We start from the raw sequence: 20,875 nt of genomic DNA, 5'->3' as shown, positions 1-20,875 counted from the left end.
TCCAAAGGAAGTGAAAACAATGGCTGCATTTTGCAGTTTGAAGAATTTTTGTGAATATGAAACTTCTAAAGTTGTCCGTTTTCAGAGCGTTTCCTATGGGAGTTTGAAATGGACCTTCCATATGGTTGTCTTCCTGTATGTTTGGTAAGTTAAAAGTGACTAGATGAGCAAATATGTTTCTTATGCGGGTGATTGAATGCTTAGGACTCAGCCTTCAACAAGTACAGAGAACTTTTTCACACTGTGCTAGAGGACCAACGTAAATCAGTTGTTTAGCTGTTTTTTAAAGGCTGATCAGTAGCGTATGGTAACAGAAGGGATACTATAGAGTGGCTGTTTAGAACAGGGAGTTGGCTGCTGGAGGTGTGGTCCTGCATATTCCTCTCTCATCCTCTGAATGTAGTTTATTTTCCAACTGTGCTGTCTGATTTCATTTGCACAGTCAGTAGAGTTACCTGAGATTTTACCCTGATGTAACTGAAATCGGAACCTGGCCTTGAGAGTCCAGGCTAGATCTGCTATTCAAGTTGCACAAGGGGTCACCCAGGACATCAAATCTTTGAAACAGGGTTTCATGACTATTATGTGCATAGGTCTGGATCATAAAGAGCAGATGTTTTCCTGTTTGCCTCAGACCTGGTTCTGCTTTCAGCAATAATGTTTGCTGACCAATGTACTCTTTAGTTATTCATAAAATATGTTTAATTATTACAGAAGGGTGCTTTTACACATTGAGCAGCTGATACCAATTTCACTGGCAATAAACTTGTAAGAAGTTCTATTGCCTAATTAAGGCACCATTTCCAAATTGTTGCTGAGAGATGTTTTCTCACACAGCCAGACTGCAGCAGCAGGACTGTCCCAAATCACTCTTCTCAAGAGAGGAAAGACTGACTGTAGAAAACACCCCAGAGGCAGAAAAAATAGTAGATTAGGAGTGATTTTAAAACTGACAATTGGTTTAGTCAAGTCACTTCACACTTACACATTTTAGACAGTTTTTCACCCCTGAAATTTTTATTATTAACCAAAATAGGGCTGACTCAGTCAACTAAATCACAGACTTGTTTGTGAAAGGAAACCCTTCTTATATGACATTATTTAATGTGGAAAGTGTCTTCTGAACTTACACAAAACTTTTAGAAATGGTCAGTTTCATGAGTTTAACCCATCACATTTGCACACTTCATGCTGCAGTGCAGAAGCAATGGATGGCAGTGACTCTTAAAAGTCAACTTTAAAAAAAATATTATAAACAAACATATTTCCTTCTGTATGTTATTGATGAGCATTAGATTATTAATGTTTTCCAAAACGGTTAGTGATTTTGGCTGTTTAACCTGGCACTCCTGAAAGGGCTTGATTTTCCAAGGGCAGAGGGCTCAGCGCTTTCTAGAAGTCAGGCCCTTTAATGTCCTTTATTTAGGGACCCAAAATTGAGACATCCAAAATCATTAATCACTTTTTAAACTCTTGTTCTAGACCCCAGTTTAAGAGGCACTATTTATGCCCTTTGTTTACTTTTTCCATTTCTCTCAGCTTGGACAGTGAAAATACATCAAAGGTAAAAGTTTGAAAAGCACCTAAATGACTTAGGAGTCTGTCTCATTGAAAGTCAATGGAACTTAGACTCCAAAGTCACTTAGGCATTTTTGAAAATGTTACCCTGAGACAACAGAGACACTTTCAGGTAGTTAGTGCTGCAGTGTTTGGGTGCCAGAGGCTGCAGAGGTGGGGTGCGTGGCTATTTCTTTCTTTTCAAACAACTATTTAACTGGAGTGTGATAGCTTTATATTGGCCTTAGGTTTTATAAAAACTTGTTTTTACAGCATGCAAATATTAGGCCAAGTTTAAGTTGGCGGTGACCCTTTACGAATAAAAGTAGCATATGGAAAGCCTGATTTTACTTTAAAGAGAAGCCTTTCAGATTGACCTTTTAACATGTGAAGATGACAGCAAGCAATTTGAAGAGACTTGTGGGCTGCGATTGGTACTGCTTTTAATGGGTCCCTTGTCATGTGCCCTTTGCATGAGAGGGAATGCAAAGGGAGCTGTTTCAAGCCCCCTTGAAATTAGTGGGGAACTTTACCATTGATTTCAGTGGGACCAGGATTTCACCCTAATAGTCCACCACTACACTATACAATGTCTCTTACATACATCAGTGCAATCCCATCAGAGTCAATGGGATTGTGGTGGTATCACTGAGGGAGATGTTGGCCTGACAAATGCATTCAATGCATGATAAGATCCCAAATTCCTTGGGCAAATTTAATACAGCTTTTAATTTACAGTACACTTTTTCTAATAATGATGCCAAGAAATGACTGTCATTTCAACCCATTTCAGTGGGTTCATTTGTGCTTTCCATTTTGTTTGGTTAGTTATGTGCTTGTCACCGACAAACGGTATCAGAAAAAGGACTCTGTGATCAGCTCAGTTCATACTAAAGTGAAGGGAGTAGTTCAGACTGACTCAAGAATCTGGGACACAGCCGAATACACTATTCCCATGCAGGTGAGTCTCAGTTTAAGGTCAGTGCAGTATCCGACTTCCATTGATCCGTGCTGTTGCTTTGCTGGTATGCGTCTTTGTCCTGCTGCACAGTGATTTTAACATATCAACAAGAGATGCAGTTGTATTTGTGAGTGTGAATTAAGAAGGCTGTAAATTGGAAGCAGTAACGTTTAAACATGGAAAAAAATATTTAAAAATGTTCTTTTATGGGATTTTAAGAAACTTGATGTTTCTACCACAAATAATTTTTTATTTTAGTAGCAGAATACGTAGGAAAAAATTCAGTCCTGGTGTAATTCCACTGAAGTTAATAGAATTATTCCTGATTTACATTAGCATCACCTGAGATTCAAATATGGATCCTCCACCAGTTTTACAGTGAAAGAACTTTATTGAGTTCAATGGAGTTACTCCTGATGTACGCAGGTGTGAGTGAGATTAGAACCAGGCCCATGTGTCTTTAGTGGTGTCCCTCTGGATTAACACAGGGGGTGACTGAGATCAGAATGTGGCATATAGTATTTTATTGAGACTTACTGTTTTCTTTTCTCTCTATATAGGGAATAGACTCTTTTTTCGTGATAACCAACATAATTATGACAGAAAACCAGTTTCAAAGTGTTTGCCCTGAGGTAACTGCATTTTGTAAGTGATTTCCCACCTGCATAACGTAGCATTCTTTTGCAGAAGTAATCCATAGCAGCTGCAAACATTAATTAGTGGCTCATGACTGTGGCAATTTTGCACAAGTGAACATTGCTTTGTCTTCCTCTGCTTCTTTATTTCGTTCAGCAACATGCAACAACTAGTCTAGTTACACTCCTTTTTTCCCCTCCGCTCTTTTGCTTTTCTCAGTGAATCAACTGGCATTGGCGTAATGTACCACACCAAAGACCTTGCAGCCAAACCTGCGCCTGGCTCACACTCTCCCCATGCATTTGTTCCTCTTGTTCAACACATTTGGATTCACTGCTGGTATAAAGTGCAACTAGGAGGACCAGTGGAGTTAGAGAATTGTTGCCAGCTTCTCTGCAGTAATCTGCTGTGCTGTAATTCTAAGCTTGATCATGCTTGGGTCTTTTTCTTTTATTTCTGGTCAATATTTGTAGCCAATTGCAGTTCTCCTATGCGTTCATTCATATAGTTATTAGAAGAGACCTGAGTTCGTAGCAATGAGTTGACTGTCATTGACTACAACCCAGAGCGGGAGCGCGGAGCAGCTCTGGAGCAGTGAAGCTGCAGGTTTTTGCCTGGAGCTGGAGCGGAGCCAGAGCACAGTTCCAAAGCCCTGCATAAAACACATATCAATCTACTCTTGATGAGTGTGAAACAGACAAAAGTAAATTCCATGCCACTGATAGACATAGCAATATCTTACAGTACATGTCCAAGCTTGTCAAAAGATTGTATTCTATTCTGTCTGTACCCTAAATCACTGATGCCAAAGCATCAGAGTGATACCAGAGAACTTGAGAGAGAGAGAGAGAGAGATGGATGATAAAAACCAGCCTATTTGCTATTTGTACATTGAGGAGGCTTCGATGAGGAGAACTCAGCAAACCTGTTTATGTTCTGCAGGTCCATATGGAACAGGACCATGAATATTTTCTTGAATTCTTTTGTGGCTGCAACTTGAATCCCTCAGAAGCCTTTGGTTTATTCCGATAGTCAGTTTTTAAAAATATTTTATATGTAAAGTAATTAAATTGGTTAATCAAAATTCTCCCTGCATTGCCAATAGGATTGCAGCTGAGGAAGTGGCATGGGTGTAACCAGAACTGAATTTAATGCATTGTCCCAGAAACTCAGGGCGCTTAGGAACAACTTCCTTGCATTTCCTATGTCATTGGTGTGATTTTTTTTAAATCAGATTCACCGGACAAATAAATCCATGGGCTAACTCCAGTGAAGCCAAGAGATTACACTTCAGATGAATTTGTCCCATTCAGTCTTTGCTTGTACTGACCTTCTCAAAAACTGAGGTCACATTAAGCACCACGCTGAGTGAATGGTTACAGAAGAGGGCTGTACTTCCTCTGTTCTGCTTCTCGCTCTGTGATCTCATCTTACTGTTTGCCATTTCTGTGCAGAACATTTTACAATCGCAATAGAGAGGTAGATATTTATAATGGTCTTTTATATTGATGTCTTTTTCAGTACCCCATTGCCAAAGCTGTCTGCTCTTCAGATGTGAGCTGCAAAAAAGGACACATGAACCCCCAGAGTAATGGTACATGAATTCCACATTCAGATTTTAAAACTCGTAGCAGGTGATGAAATGCAACTGTCTTTTAGTTAATAATTATTAGATGGTTAAAGAAATTATGAGGTACCAGCCTTGGAGAATTTGCAACTGTAGAGACAAATTCTGCTCTGAGATATACTGGTGCAACACCCACTAGCAATTGTGTATGTAGATCTATCTGACTAGGGAGATGAACTTCCAAGCACAGTGGGTGGTGAGGAGGGAGGCATAAAGACAAGAGTGGGAGATGGAAACAAAAGGAGCAGCAAGGAGAATGATATGAAATTTATATTCACTCACCTGGATTTTTTCCACTCTGGAGAATTTTAACAAAAAGGTGGAAATGGGCAGGGGGGTCACAGAGAGGGTGGAGGTGGTGGTGGGGATGCAAATCAGATACCACAGTACATATAGAACCCACTCCTGCAGTGCTTTCTACAGGTGTAATTCACGTTGCATGTAGAGTGACTGCAAGATTGTAACGATGCTGGTTCTGGTGGAGCACTTCTAAAGAGTGTCAATTCAGGGCAAATTGCTTACAGCAGAGCAGTTACAGCCCGAAGCTGGAGTTCCTTCAAACCAAACCAGACAAACAGAGAGGACTTTGGTTTTACCCCACTGTCTAACCATAAGTCACACAAGCAATTCCCTTAGCTAGTTTCCCAGTATCACCACCAGTACCACTCATTATGGGGATGAATGGTTATGAAAACCAATACCCCAGTAAAAGAAAAAGGTTCTCCTGATCCCAAAGGATCGAGCCCCAGACCCAGGTCAATATACAAATCAGATCTTACCCACAAATCACGCTGTTGCCAATCCTTTAGAATCTAAAATCTAAAGGTTTATTCATAAAAGGAAAAAGATATAGATGAGAGCTAGAATTGCTTAACTGGAATCTATTACATACAGTAATGGCAAAGTTCTTGGTTCAGGCTTGTGGCAGTGATAGAACAAATTGCATGTTCAAATCAAGTCTCTGGAGTACATCCACAGCTGGGACGGGTCATTCAGTCCTTTGTTTAGAGCGTCAGTTTATAGCCAAGTTCCTCCAGAGGCAAGAAGCAGGATTGAAGACAAAATGGAGGAGTTTTCAGGGCCTTTTATATCCTCTGCCCTGTGGAAGATCACAGTAGCAAGATGGAGCCTGGAGTCACATGGGCAAACCACATGTCCATGCATGACTCAGTTCTCTACAGGTGTCAGCCATTGCTCACATGCTATCTTGAACATCCCCAGGAAGACCTCTTATGTGTATTGGAGTCTTCCAAGGTCTATTGTCAGTTAAGTGTTTCTTGATTGGGCACTTATCTTGCAAATTCCTTTCTTGAGAAGCTGACCAAACACTTTACTAAGGCTGCTTGGAACCAAAATAGAAGTACATAGCCAATATTCGTAACTTCAGCTACAAAAATGATACACATACAGCTAGCATAATCATAATCAGCAAATCATAACCTTTCCATAGACACCTCACATGACAATCTTTGTACAATATTTGCTGCAAATATATAACAGTGGTTGCAACAATGATCTATACTGTTACACTTCATATTAATAATGTCACAAAGATCAAGCCCTATTTAAAGGCTATGTTGTCTTTCATACCCTCAGAAAGGTTAATTAGTTCTAAAATATTGTCCTACCTTCTAGGACACTGATAGCCAATAGGAGTTGTCTCTGAACAGTCTTCAAGGGGAGTAGTGGGGGCAAAAGACATATCTGGCTTCAAGACTAATCTTGACAAGTTTATGGAGGGGATGGTATGATGGGATAGCCTAATTTTGGCAATTAATTGATCTTTGATTATTAGCAGGTAAATATGCCCAATGGTCTGTGATGGGATGTTAGATGGGGTGGGATCTGAGTTACTACAGAGAATTCTTTCCTCGATGTCTGGCTGGTGAGTCTTGCCCACATGCTCAGGGTTTAGCAGATCACCATATTTGGGGTCGAGAAGGAATTTTCCTCCAGGGCAGATTGGCAGAGGCCTTGGAGGTTTTTCACCTTCCTCTGCAGCATGGGTTCTCTGCACCTTGAGGTCTTTAAACCATGGTTTGAGAACTTCAATAACAGACATAGGTTAGAGGTTTGTTACAGGAGTGGGTGGGTGAGATTCTGTGGCCTGCGTTGTGCAGGAGGTCAGACTAGATGATCATAATGGTCCCTTCTGACCTTAAAGTCTATGAGTCTCTGATGGCGTAATAGTTAGCCTGTGTTTCATTGTCTGAGTGACGTCACTCAGTATCCTGCTGACAGTGCTGTGGGTGAAGTTCTGCACTTAGCTGAACATCCTTGCTCTAATTTGCTCATGTTGTTGAATTAAGCCCTAAAAACTCTTCAATATTGTTACTCAGGCATAACTATGGAGAAAATCCTTCACCCACATCCAATGTGCAGTATTGACAGGGGCAAGGGGAGGAGTTAAGCACTGCACATGTCGTGGAAGCATGGATCTGATAACCCCTCCTACAGCTAGTTCAGCCCACAAAGAGCTGCGAAAATCAAAACCTTGACTCTGAGTTTAAAGCCTCTGTCCTACCTGTGTGTAGAGATCCACCAATACTTTGAGACTGTGTTATCCAAAGGATTGAGTCAAACTGTGTGTGTGAGCTCAACGATAGCTAACTTTTCTTCTGTCCAGGAATTCAGACAGGAAGATGTGTGAAGTATAATGCAACAATTAAAACCTGTGAAGTCTCTGCCTGGTGCCCTGTGGAATCAATGAAAGGTGCCCCAGTGTAAGTAAAAGTGTTCACATTTGTATGTAATCAATAAGGGCCGGATCCTGCAAGACAATAGGATCTGATGGTGCTCAGCACCTGGCAGAGGGCCCTTGGTATCTTTGTAAAACATTTGTTTCCAACCCAACTTTTATTATTCTTAACTCTTAGTTTTATAAACTAAGTATCATCAATTTGCTTGTAGCGGCTTCTCTTTCTCTCTGATCTTGTGGTGAAGTAATAAATCCAAGCTTGTGACATCACAGAATGTTGCCATGAGAATAATTCTAGATGTCACAAATTTGTTATGGATTCACTACAGGCATTTTGATAATTAATGAGAATGGCAAGGAAAAATGTGGCAATCCTGATAAGTCTCCTGGGGAAACATTTGCTAATTCTGACAGTGGGTCAGTCCAAGGGAAGTCGTGAAAGGCCTAGTGCTGGTAACATGTAAAACTGGACTGAACTAAGCTCTATAAAATATACTGGAGTAGACTATAGGACCTAGTAGCTCTCTTCCACATCTAATTTGTATGATCCCATGATTGTAAAGTGTTCTGTGATGTAAGGGTTCCACTTTAACATGTAGTTACTCATTTGTATCAGGCCAAAAAATGTAAATATGGTTATAATAAAACATTTGATTTCATTCACATGTGCAATGCAAAAGTATTCTCCACCTGAAGCCCCAGGATATAATATTGCTTCTACCAAACCCTGATATGTTGCAGCTTTTGAACTATGTCTCTTGTGCTAAACTAGGCCTTGCTGCTTAGAAAAGATATAGAGGGCAAATTCTCTGTTAGAGTAAATTGGTGCAGCTCCTTTGACTTAAATGGAGCCGTGCCATTTTACACTACCCGTGTATTTAGACCATGATATGGTTTTGCTCTCTTCTCCCCTCGCTACCACTGCATGTGGTTTGGTAGGCTTACCCACAGAGAATAGGCTAGTGTTTATTAGTCCATCTGCTGAACTGATGTGTCCACATGACAAAACCCAGCAGTCCAATTAATATAAATTTGCCCACTTGTTGGCAGTTCCAGCAGAGATACCAAGGACTAAATAGGCCAGGGAAACTAAACTCTCCTAAACTAAAACTAAACATATCCCATGGGGGAGGCCCTCCAGGTTGCGAGGCAGGCACAGGGGAAGCTGCCAGTGCTGTCTTTGCTCCATTGATAGAGGATCCCACGACTGGCTTAACTCTACTCTCCTTGAAGTCAGTGGTAAAAGTCTCATTGGGGGCTGAGGCCTGAGCCCTTTTGAAAATGCCACTTTAGGGCTCCAACCCCGCATGCTGCTGAGTACTCTCAATTCCTATTGGCTTCAATGGAATTCGAGGCTGGTTAACACCTTGCAAGGTCAAGTCCCAAATTCACATACAAATCAAGAGATTTCTTGTGACGGTCATGCAGGGCAGCTTAATGAACACTCAAGTTGTTAAACCTCTTGGGTTTTTTTCAATGTAACTTCAGTGAATATTTAATATTTTCAAATATTGCACTGCGCAAGCTGGTAGCTGAACGCAGCAGGAAAGAGATTTTGTCTTTATTTAGCTTGCACAATTGGCAGAGCGCCCATATTGTTGTCCAATTTTCCTCTAATGTATCAGTGATTGGTCAGTGCCAGGAGACCAAAACCAATGAACCGATATTTGGAGCCAGAGTGGCAAATCACATGTAGGAGAATTCTTCACAAAATGCACTGGCAAGAGTTCGTGCCAGTTACTAAATGGGTAATATGAGTGTTTCTCTGCAACTTGAATGAATAAGTGAAACAACCTGTATGGAAGTCTGTAACCTGGTGCCTTCAAATATTGACTTCTGGCAGAACAATGTTGGTTCTCAGCTATCCCTGCAATTGGCTTTTCTGTGCAAGTTCTGTGCATTATAAAGGGCACTTCCCTTTCCTTCCCTTCTGTGATGGTTGAAACTGAACAAAACTGTAACTTTTTGGCAAGAAGGTTCCCTTTCTTTTGTTTTGATTGGTCTCCAGCTCTGCAATGCCAGGCAAAGTGACCCCGATAAACTTACCTAAGGACAAATGTTTACAGCACCCTCATAGAAGAGGTCTGGAGAGATTCCCAGGTGTCCATCCTGAAAACATAAGCAGTTTAAAATTTTTTGATTCATCTATTTTTAGTTTTTTAAAGTTCAGCATAAATTATTCATTTCTTGACCATTATAAACTGAAGACTGGTTAGAAATTCTAATTGTTCAGATGATGTCCCAAAATGTTTACATTTGAGTTGCAGCCATCACCTGCTTTTTCAATTTGCTTAGGAGAGATGCTGAAAAGTCTGTAATTGACACTGTGTGTCAGCTTGCTGAAGTATTTCCTGTCCTTGCAGGTCTTTGGCTCAGAGACTCTGCTGCTAATACAATGATGTATTAAGGAGAATGCTCCGATGTACTGTCCTTTGGATGGGTTGCTGCTTCAGGGACTTTCTAGGTGAAAATCAAAGCTCTCCTGGCCCATTTTGAAAAGAGAATGGGAGAAGCCAGTATCTTGGCTGACATCCTCTCGCAATAAGTTATTTTTCAAAGCTAATTTTGTGCTGGTGCCAGGTTGACAATGCTGGAAGTTGAATTCCTCTATTTTTCCACCAAACAGGGATGACCTGGGCAGTAGCAGAGCAAGCTTCCTTCACAAGGTCCAGCTGATGTGACTGAACTCTGACGTGGAGGGGCCACCTCCATGGAGGAGAATGTAGTTCAACATCTCATTTTTATAATCTGTGCCAACTGTGGTTTAAGTGTCTGTGACAAAGCCATCTGTCTACTGGGAACTGCAATGAACACACCAGCTAATTTCCCATAAGACACAGCCATCACATGATAACATCAGTCACTACTGATCAATGGCCAGATTTCAAATTAGAAATCCCTTATTATGACACCTCTACCTCGATATAATGCTGTCCTTGGGAGCCAAAAAATCTTACCAGGTTATAGGTGAAACCACGGTATATCGAACTTGATTTGATCCACCAGAGCGCGCAGCCCCCCACCCCCCCGGAGCGCTGCTTTACTGCATTATATCCAAATTCATGTTATATTGGGTGGTGTTATAATGGGGTAGAGGTGTATTTATTTGTATTACAATAGCATCTGGGGACCCTGGTCAGAATCAGGCTCCATTGTGTAGCTACTATACAAACAAGTGTAAAAGACAGTCCCTGCCCCCAGAGAACTGACAATTTAAGTTTATAAATAAAACCAAGAAAGCTATTTATTCTGTTCTCAACCCCCTGAGCCATCTAACTCATTGTTCTCAGTATCATGTTCTCTTACTGACAATTTTCCAGGTAATAGCAAAATAGTGTAGCATTAATTGATGTATTTAGCTAAAGGAAGATAGTTGGTTTAATAGCTTTCATTATACTTGATATGTTCCTCTTTTAGGCCTGCCATTCTGAAGAGTGCTGAAAACTTCACAGTACTAATAAAGAACAATATCCACTTCCCAAAATTTAATCACACTGCGTAAGTGCAAACATTCATCCATCTCCTCTTAAAGAGCGGTTCTACTCCAAAAATGAATGTGTAAATAAAGCACTTTCAGTCTGCAGCTTCTCTGTGTATTTAGGGCTGTATCTGCTATGCTGAGTGACAAAAATCAGGTTTGATTTCTCTTTATTCTTAACCTTGCAGGACCCAATATAGCTATAGGACAGTAAGATGAACTCTATTCCTTCTCATGCATTAGTGACAAAATTACTAAGTTCTAATTGGCTACACCAGGGAAAACCACTGAAGGCACAGGATAACGCAAATGTCACTGAGGGAATAATTTGATCTGCAAAGCCTTTGTTACTGGTGATGATGCCCAAGAACTAAAGGACACAGCTTGACTCTCAGACCCCACATTGAATTTGCAGAGCTGGTAGTTACTAAGTCTCCCCATATTCTACTAGTAAACAGCACATTTGATCATAGGTGCCGACTTCTACTGGCACCGGTGGGTGCTCAACCCCCCTCTGCCCCCGGCCCTGTCCCAACTCCACCCCTGTCCTGCCCTCTCCCATCCCCTATTCCAACTCCTTCCCCAAATCTCCAGCCCCAGAGCACCCATGGAGATGGCGCCTATGCATTTGATACAGGTTCAGGGAGGAGCAATGAGCAGGGAGCCCCTCAGTAGCATTTGCAGATTTTTTTAGGGAAGAGCTCACATTTATGTTTTCAAATAATTTGTGGCTCTTTGCAGAAGAAACTTTTCACCAAAATTGAATATTTCGTGCACATTCAACAAGATAACTGCACCAGGCTGCCCAATTTTCCAGCTGGGAGGTATTCTCCAAGCAACAGGAGAAAATTTTTCAGAGATGGCAATTCAGGTCAGTGGCATGACTTCTGCCTTCCATTCAGAACACCTCCATGGTATTTCTTTTTCATTTTAATTGTTAAATGTTGCAAACAGTACCTCTCTGATCCTGAGAGGTACTGGGCACCCTCAACTATGCAGAGTTTAATGAGAATTGAGGGTGCGCAATATCTTCTAGGATTGGGCCCATATTAATTTAATACACGTTGGATTTCGTTGTCAGTAGTTAAACAGTCTTCTCAGGCCAGTCAACTCTTTCTCTCCTCAGGATTCTGTTAAGGGGCACCTTGAGCCATGTCTTTGGGGGAAAGATTCCCCCCACCTCCCCAAATGTTAGGCTGGCACAAGAATTCTTCTGACGACCTAGCTCTGTCTACACTGGGGGTTAGGTTGGGTTAATGACGTCTCTCAAGGGTATGGATTTTTCACCCCCCCCGAGAGAGATAGCTGTGGCGATGTAACTTTTCATTATAGACCAGGCTCGAGGGTCTGTCTTCGCTGCTGTGAGAGGTGCGACTGCAGCATAGACATAGAAATACCTGTGCTAACTTTGATCCACTTAGCCCAAGTAACAATAGCAGTGAAGTCCTGGCAGCACAGGGCTAGCCACTCAAGCACATACCCAGGCTCCCATTGTGTAGCCTGGGCTGCTGCAGCTTCACTGTCGTGGTTAGTCAAACTAGCGAGATCAAAGCTAGGTTGGGTGTAGCTACAGTCCCACCTCTCATTGCAGTGTGGATGTACCCTAAGGCCATGCCTACACTACAAACTTTTGCTGCCGCAAGTTATGTCGGTACACAGCCGGTGCAGTTAGTTTGTGCGCATGCAAAAAACATTCTGTGCATGTTAAAAGCAAGTAAATAAATTAATGCAATAGAAGTTAACAAGAAGAAGGAACATTCATGTCTATTTTCGCTAAACCTATAGCTACCATGCCTCTCACAGGTCAGTATACATGAAGCAGCGGTGGCCTTACATTCCCCTGGTGTGGAGCGGTAGGGGTAAGGATGCAGCCCCTGATGCCATGTGGAATGTTGACGGGGGTTTAGGGAGCTGCTGTAATTCAGTTCTCCACGCACTGCAAAGGGAGGCGAGCCTGGGGTTGCTGACGCTGTAGGTCCATCAGAGTCTGCAGCATCTGTGTTTGCTGCTGGAGAGGCCCATTATGTCCTGGTGCATCTTCCTCTCCTTTTCCTGCTGGGACTCCTTGGCCTTTCTCCCATCCACTCTTAATTAATCAATATTATTAATACAAAATCTATAGATCAGGCTACAATTGTCACCAGAGCGGTCAGTGTCAGGCTTTGTGGGTCAGCTGCTGGAGGACTGTCAGGGTCAGTTGACATAATGCATTGACCTCAGTACATCTACCATGGCTCAACACCACCCTGGGAAGTGGTGTTACTGCGTTGCCATAATGGGGCACTTACATGTTTGAGAGACAAATTTAAGTGTAGACATGTGCGCAGCTCAGTCAATGCAAGGCGCCTTACGTCGACCTAACTTTGTAGTGTAGAGCAGGCTTCTGCCTCCAACACCTCTGTAAGATTGATAATTACAGATGGGTGAAATGGAGATACAGAAATATGAAGTGATTTGCTCAGAGCCAGAAACCGAACCCAGTTCTCCTGAGGTCCCAGTCTGCAATACCTCAAAGCTGCAACATTCAGCTCTGGATCCCAGATCCCCTGCAAAATTAATGGGAGTTTGCATTTGGGATTTTAGTTTGAGCCCATCTTTATTTTAATTGAATGAAATGGCAATCAGAAAGCGGCAATGAAGTTGGAGTTTTTGTTGGTAGGATGAGAAATTGTCCAAAAAATAAGAGATGCCTTAAGAATCTGAATGAATTCTAGCTTGTAGTTAATTTGATCCACACAGTTAATTAAGTCACTTAGGAGGAAGTCTTTGCTAGAGGTAGAAATACACCTTAAGTATAAGTGTATTTATAGGTGTGATCCTGCCACGGGGCCACATTGAAATGTCTTATTTCAATGGGAGTTTGGTGCACAGAGCAATTTCAGAACCAGGCCTGGCACAGTCTTTTTTTGTGTGTGTGTGTGCTCCTGAATGCATTTAAAGTGTGTTTTCCATTTCTGTGTCAAGGGTGGAATCATGGGCATTGAGATTAACTGGGACTGTAACCTGGACAAATGGTTCTACCGCTGCAGTCCAAAGTACAGTTTTCGTCGCCTTGATGACAAAACAACGACTGAATACCCTGGTTACAACTTCAGGTAAAAGATATTTTTAAAATCATACATAGCAAAGCAGCGTATTGTCTGTATTGCTTGGGTGATATGGATGTGCAGGTGGAATCCGAGGGGTTTGTGGCTAGAGTGCTGGAGCCCTGGCTGTTATTCTTGACTATGCCACAGGTTTCTGCTGTGATCTTTCTTTTTGATAATAGCCAATGTTGTACTGATGAACCTAACTTGCATGCACAGTTACTACAGTAGCCTGTGCATTAGCAGTCGGACTCGTCACACACACAACCACTCATGCATGCAACTGGTCATTTCTGCTTGCATTTACCAAGGCTATGTGCACGGTTCTAGTGAATGTATGTGCAACTTAAGATCCGAATCCTGCCAGCTGTTCCATGCAGATGGCTCTTTGCTTGTGCATGGAGCTCCATTGGGTTTGAATGGAGTTACCATAGTGCTTAGGAGTCCCAGCCATGGGCCAGCACCCCATTGTGCTGGGTGCTGTACAAACACCAAACAAAAAGAGCTTACAATCCAAGACAAAAGGCAACAAGTGGATACTGCCAGACAGACAGACGGGGGACCACAAGGAAATCATGAGACGGTGCGGATCAGCATGGTGGGCAAGTGGTTTCAGTGTGATGGAATGCTAAGTGTCTTATAAAATTAAATCAGTAGATGGTACAGTGTGTAACATACCGTACCTGAGCAGGTAACAGCCATACCTGGCGGTGCTTTAAAATATCTTAAAGAGAATTCATCTTGTGTATTGCTCTCCATGATGGGCCCTCTGTGGCCAGTCCAGATCTAGGACAGAAGCCTAGTAGCAGCTTTCCAACCTACCGTGTGCAAGGAAGACATGACATGACCTGAGTAAATGACAACAGCGCCCTAAGTGTTGTCAATATTTTTGTAGACATCACAGAAGGGTTTTGAAGGAGGACAGCAAGGTCGCTTTGTGAATGTTTATGTTTGTTATCAAATGAATGGGCAGTGTCAGAGCACCTAGGCAGGAGGGCACTTTATAAAGAACATTATTTTAATATATAAAAACACAGATCTGATGCGAGATCATTTTGCTTCAGTTCAGCACAGTTAGCTCTGCTCAAGGGAAGCCCAGCCCTGGAGTTGTGGAAGTGTGGCTATTCAGGGCTTAAGAAACATAGAATGGCATGCCTGTCTGGGGAAGTCTACGCATTGCCAGCTCATGTGATGACTGGCTAGTGCTACTGCTGTTCATCAGTTGCTTCCATGAGCATCGAAAATCCCCCACAGCCCCCAGCACTTTCTCAAAGAATAAAAACAAAGGAAGAAGAGCATTTGTGTGCAGCAGTTTAACATCAACGATGTGTAATTTAAAATTACAAAGCAGGGCAGTGAGTCGTTGGATTGGTTAGATCCTAATAGCAAATTGGCCCGACGAGTCTGACAAAGCTAGTTAAAACAAGAAGAAAAAGAAACCCTGCACAAAATCCACTTCTTTTTGGAGCATGCTGTTATTTCCAAAAACATTTACAGTTTTGAAGGAAAAAGCTCCATTGTTCTTCTGAGAATAACTCAGCCTGGGATTAATTTTTTCCTGGTGATGGGGCTGAATTCTGCTCTCAATTACACTGGTGTAAATCAGGAGTAATTCCACTGGAACTCCTCCAGATTTGCACTGGTGTAATAAGGGAGACCAGAGTCTGCCCCACAGGCACTCTTTTTCTGTGCACGTGTCAGGAGAGCTTTTTCTGTAAAGATCCTGCAAAACTATTGCACATGTGAGTAAGATTTACTTATATAGTGTAGCTGCATTGACTTCAGTATGACTACTCGGGTGAGTAAGGGTTGCAGGATTGGGCCCTGCCCTCAACTGATTGTGACTGAATCAAACTAATTTTATATGTGGTAGAATGTCACATGGCAATGTGCAAAATAAAGGCTATTAAATACCTTGTGCATTCCTGGGTAGGCCTGGGGAGCAATAGGTCCTTGCAGGATGTCCGGGGAGCCTTTGTCACAGGAGAGTGGGGCTACATAAGGGTAATCTTAGGGGAATACATTTCAGGGACCTTTTTATCATCTGAGTGAGGATATAAGTTCTGGAAGTCAAGTTATTGTCCAAGGCCCTGGCCATGCAGACTGTTCTGTGTGGGTGAACATCAGTGCCTGCATGCAGCTCTGTTGACTTCAGCTGAGTTTCAAAGGGAGTTTTGCCATAGACTTAAATGGTATCAGGATTAGTGCAAAGCACTATTTGAGGTGCAATGGGCCACTGCCCAGCTGGTCATCAATGGTGCTCTTAATATATCAAATCAGAGCACTAAGCTGCTGCAAAGGAGAAAGTTTCTGTGACATCCTAAGCAAATGTAAAGTGACTTCTCCTCCTGGGGATAGAAAACCTGTGTGTGGGGAATACTATCTGATCCTGAGTACATAGGTAAAACCTGAAAATATAACGTCACAGAGCTGCAGGCATCAACGCAGGCTCAGCCAAGTGCTGGCCAGCAAAACATGCCTCAGCTAGAGATCACAGAGACACTGAACGCAAGATAAGAATGTTTTGTGTCTGTGCAGCCAGGAAAAGCAGAACCCATTACACAGTGCGTTGCTGAGTGACTCATTCACTGCCTTAAGAACAGATCTCAGCAAAGGGGAAGTTAATGAACACAAGACATGGAATGCAGATGAAAAGCACATCAGAGTTCTGCAGAACTGAGATGGGAGGGGGCCGTGCTGCAGCAGGTGGGAGTGAGTGAAAGCCGGCTGATGGCTGATTTGCCGGTATCAAGGCGATGACAGAGACACTCACTTCCTGCCATGTACAGCTTTAGGAAACATTGTCTTTTTGGGTCCTACCCCAAATAGGAGCAGGTGCTCTCTACTGCCACTGACTGCAGGAAGTGGGCGGCACTCAGCACCTCTCAGGAACTCTCAGCACCTTGCGCGCCCAGCAGTTACAGGAAGTCCCAAGATTTCTGACGAGCCAAGTGTGGTGCTTGAATGCTCAGGAGCGGTGAGCCGAAGCCACTGGTCCTGCCTCAGTTTTTGTTCAGGCCTTAAACTTGCCCTGACAGCCATTTGCCTGACTAAGGACTGTGTAGAAACTGAGCCCAGAGGCCAGTTGCCTCCCTCTGAGGGAAGACCCATGGGGGGAGGCTAAGGGAAGAAATTTGCACAGGATTCCTCCCATGAACAGACCACGGGGCCCACACATCAATCGAGGGCATTAGCAGGAGGCCAGGGGCACTTGTGCGAAGACCCTTTGCCTCTGTTCCCACCTATCAGCCCTGTGGCCCCCTCACCCCAACTCTCTGGCACTGGGGCTCTACAGGAGCCATGCTGACAAAGCTTCCATAGCCAGCAGCTGCCCGTGGGTCCTGCCTTTCAAGGGGGATCCCCCATGTAAAGTGGAAGGAGGAATGACAGGAAGATAATACAGGCAGGATGGGGTTGTACTACTTCTCTCTCGGGAACTCTTTCTGCCTTGGCTGGTTGGAGCCACAGGGTTTAGGATGAAGGGGAAACAATGCTGCTCAGCCATCCTGCTGTGTCCTTGGCAGCATAGTCACTGCAGTGCAGCAGGAGGCACAGAGCAGTCTCCTGATTGGATACGTGCAAGGAATTGAGGGAAGCATACTGCAGAGTTCAGCGACTCCCTGGCTTTGGTGCCAAAGCCAGCCAGAGCCCCACCTCCACAGTGAACCCACAGAGGGGCTTCTATGAGATTGGGCACCAAACCATGGAGACAGCCCTCCTACCCCTCTTTTTGCTATCCGTTTTTGGGTTCCAGTGAGTTTGCCTCCTCTCGGGTAGAATATGGCCCATGGAGAGCAGTTCCAAACTGGATTGTTGGGTTGTTCAGTGGTTCTGGCAGACATGGCTCCGGATACTGATGAGGGGCAAGTTAATTGAAACCCATGAAGGCGGGAAATCTGTATTTCCCTTGATGCTTTCATGCCATCTGTGAGATGAGCAATTAGAGAGCAGAGGACTGAGCTGATGGCCTGGCATTTGGGTCCATTTCCCATTGTGCACCAGCTGCTTTTACCAGAGATTTTGATTACTACACAGGAGACTAACCACTAAATAAAATCGGCATCCGCAGTGACAGTGCGACCTTGAATTACTTTCTCTCCACAGAGCTGACACCTGTTTACCCCACTAAAAAAATTACCGTCGGAATTACTAGGCTAAATGAATCCAAAGAGAACACACACTAGAAAATACTGAAGTAAACCGATCAAGAACAGGACAGGGCTTTCAGCAAGAGCGCGGAGCACTGACATGAGTGATACGAATGTTAGTATTGGAGCTAAGATTTTAATGTCATTGAACATTTATCAGTAAGTCTCTCAGTTTGGGTTGTTTTTTTTTAATAACTCTGCCTGATCTGCCAACTTTTCAGCATCAGGTGGGAGTGTTGCCTTTGTTCTGTGTTCACAGTGTCCCTGTTTGCTGATCCTTATGCTGGTGTTATCAGTGGAATTTCTCATGGTAATTGACTTTGGGGAGGAGGAGAAGGAGCGTTCTGTAGTGGGTAGAATAAGGGGCTGGGTTTCAGGAGTTGTGGGGTCAATTTTCTCACTTCTGCAACTGGGGTGGTGTGTGACCCTGTCACAGGCAGCTACATGAGTTATAAAGCTGCCCTTTATCCCTGAAGCTAATACTCTCATAGACGCTTTGAAACAGAGCAGCAGAAAATGACTATAAAAACCAGTGGAAGAAAGGGACCCCAAGATCTCAGAGTAGGTGCAGACAACACAGTGGTAAAAGCACTGGTGCCTGGGAGACACTTGTGTTCCAACCATTGCCAGCTGCTAAAATCTGCTTTTCCTGTAGGTGACTGCCTCTCTAGAGCCATTAAAAGTAACCCTTTGATTCAGGACAGCAGATCCCTTCCTGGGCATTGCTCTGATTTTTCTAAGCTTCTGTGATGGGAGCTGGGTGAAATGCTGTTCATCAAAGTGACCCACAATCCGTGGCAGCACTCCTGGGTCCTGGGAGAGGAAGAGCTTTGACTTCTTGGCTGAGGGTACAATACTAAACAGGCAGGAAGGGGAGGAGGAGGTAGAAACAATACCCCATTTTATTCTCTAGCCCAGAGGCACTGAATTCCCCTGACATGATGCATGGATCCTTGTTTGGTTTTGACAGATTCGCGAAGTACTACAAACGGCCCAATGGGCAGGAGGAACGGACGCTGATCAAAGCCTATGGGATACGATTCGATATCCTCGTCTTCGGCACAGTAAGTGCAACCCTGTTTTCTCATCACCCCTGCAAACCTGTCCGCTTCCAAAAAGAAATGAGAATTTCTGGCTCTTTGGCAAAAATAACTCCAGTAATAACAACAGCGTAGCCCTTCCGGGAGGCAGCACTGCCTAGTGTTTACAGCATAGGACATGGCATGGACCTGGTTACAATCTTGGTCCTGATGGTGATTTTCTGTGTGACCTTGGACAAGTCTCTTCTGCTCTTTGTGGCTCAGTTCTCCCATCTGTAAAACAGAGGTCGTGCTTGGTGCCTACGGCAGGGCGGGGCTTGTGACACTCGCTGTTTGTAACATGCACTGAGGTCACTGGAGGGGAGGTGCTATAGAAGGGCATGGTATCATGGTTACATACTGTCCCTGGTAGACAGTGTTTGACATCTACAAAGCACTACAGAAATGAAGGGCCTGATTTTGCCAGTGGGGTCGCCGTGGGAGAGGAGGATCCTGGGCACTTTGCAGGATTGAGTCCTATCAAATTAATCTTCAAACGAATGGCAGGACTTGGCCTTGCCATGCTGTGGGATCAGAGACCAAGGCTTGGTCCCTCATTCCTGGCCTGGCAGGTAGCACTCACAGCTCCGGGGATGAGGGAGGAAGGGGATAATGCCCTGGGGCCCTTGTTAGGGTGGAACGACGTACCCTGAAGGGAGCGCTGCTTCTTTCCTGCTGTTGGAGGCAGAGGGGAAGGAGGCTCCTGCTGAAGGGGGAGAATAAGTGAAGTGGGACCCTTTGTGTCATTGCTTAATATTGTACAGATGAGGATTCGCTCCCTGTCTCTGATTCCCCTTCCAGCTGGGAAGGGGACCTTGGGGAAAGCGACTGGCTCTGATTGGAAGAAGACAAGGGATCCTTCCAGCAGGAGATAGCACGGCTAAAAGGGAACCCTTAGTTCCCAGCTGGATGCAGCAAAACTACCCTTTAATTTAAACACATTCCACCTGGTTAGGTGCTTGAAGTTGGGTCATGTCAGAAGAGCTAGAAATCTTGCACATGACAGCAAATTGGCTGGGCCTGATCATGCAGCAATTGTTGCCGTTCTTCTGCAAACGGAAGGAAATTATCTGAATTCTCAAATGACTCTCTTCTGCTTTGCCTAAGGCTGGACGGTTTAACATCTTTGAGCTGCTGGTGTACATCGGGTCTGTGCTGTCCTACTTTGGCTTGGTAAGAGATTTATTTCCTGTACTGACGGAGCTGCTTCGGGAGACGCAGTCTCATTAAGAAAATGGAATCACTGCTCACTTTTGTTTTGCATGCAGGCTCAGTTCATTATTGATTTCCTTATTACTTCATACACTTATCCCTGCTGCAAAGCATCCATCAAGGAATATTACTTCAGGAAGAAGTGCGAGTCTGCTCTGGGGCCAAAATGGGTAAGGGATGCAATTAGCTGCTTAAGTAGTAGGAAAATCCAGTGTATCTGGCCCTTCATTGTGTCCTTCATCAGATTTCTGTGGATTTGTTCCCAATACACTGCTGGTCTGAGTTCTCCTGCCCCCAGTGCGCACCTTGCAGGAATGGGTTGCATGCTGGGGAGTGGTGTGAGTGCAGGAGCGGATCTTAGCACTGCAGGACTCCTTGCAGCTACACAGAAAA

At 43.7% G+C, this 20,875-nt stretch overlaps 1 protein-coding gene across 1 annotated transcript in view; it reads left to right on the top strand.

The window, feature by feature from the left end:
• The window catches only part of LOC120386279 (P2X purinoceptor 7-like), a 41,672-nt gene continuing 20,797 nt past the window's right edge, over nt 1-20,875 (top strand). Inside the window, exons 1-11 of the mRNA XM_039505425.1 lie at nt 1-144; nt 2,386-2,518; nt 3,079-3,150; nt 4,676-4,748; nt 7,408-7,504; nt 10,897-10,977; nt 11,699-11,828; nt 13,922-14,052; nt 19,162-19,255; nt 20,378-20,443; nt 20,539-20,652. Coding sequence (XP_039361359.1) covers nt 20-144; nt 2,386-2,518; nt 3,079-3,150; nt 4,676-4,748; nt 7,408-7,504; nt 10,897-10,977; nt 11,699-11,828; nt 13,922-14,052; nt 19,162-19,255; nt 20,378-20,443; nt 20,539-20,652 — 1,116 coding nt within the window. The 5' untranslated portion in view covers nt 1-19. The remainder of the gene's footprint in view (nt 145-2,385; nt 2,519-3,078; nt 3,151-4,675; nt 4,749-7,407; nt 7,505-10,896; nt 10,978-11,698; nt 11,829-13,921; nt 14,053-19,161; nt 19,256-20,377; nt 20,444-20,538; nt 20,653-20,875) is intronic.

This window comes from Mauremys reevesii, linkage group 18 (genome assembly GCF_016161935.1).
Source record: "Mauremys reevesii isolate NIE-2019 linkage group 18, ASM1616193v1, whole genome shotgun sequence".
Classification (NCBI taxonomy): domain Eukaryota; kingdom Metazoa; phylum Chordata; order Testudines; family Geoemydidae; genus Mauremys; species Mauremys reevesii.
This window is presented reverse-complemented; position numbering and strand designations above follow the sequence as displayed.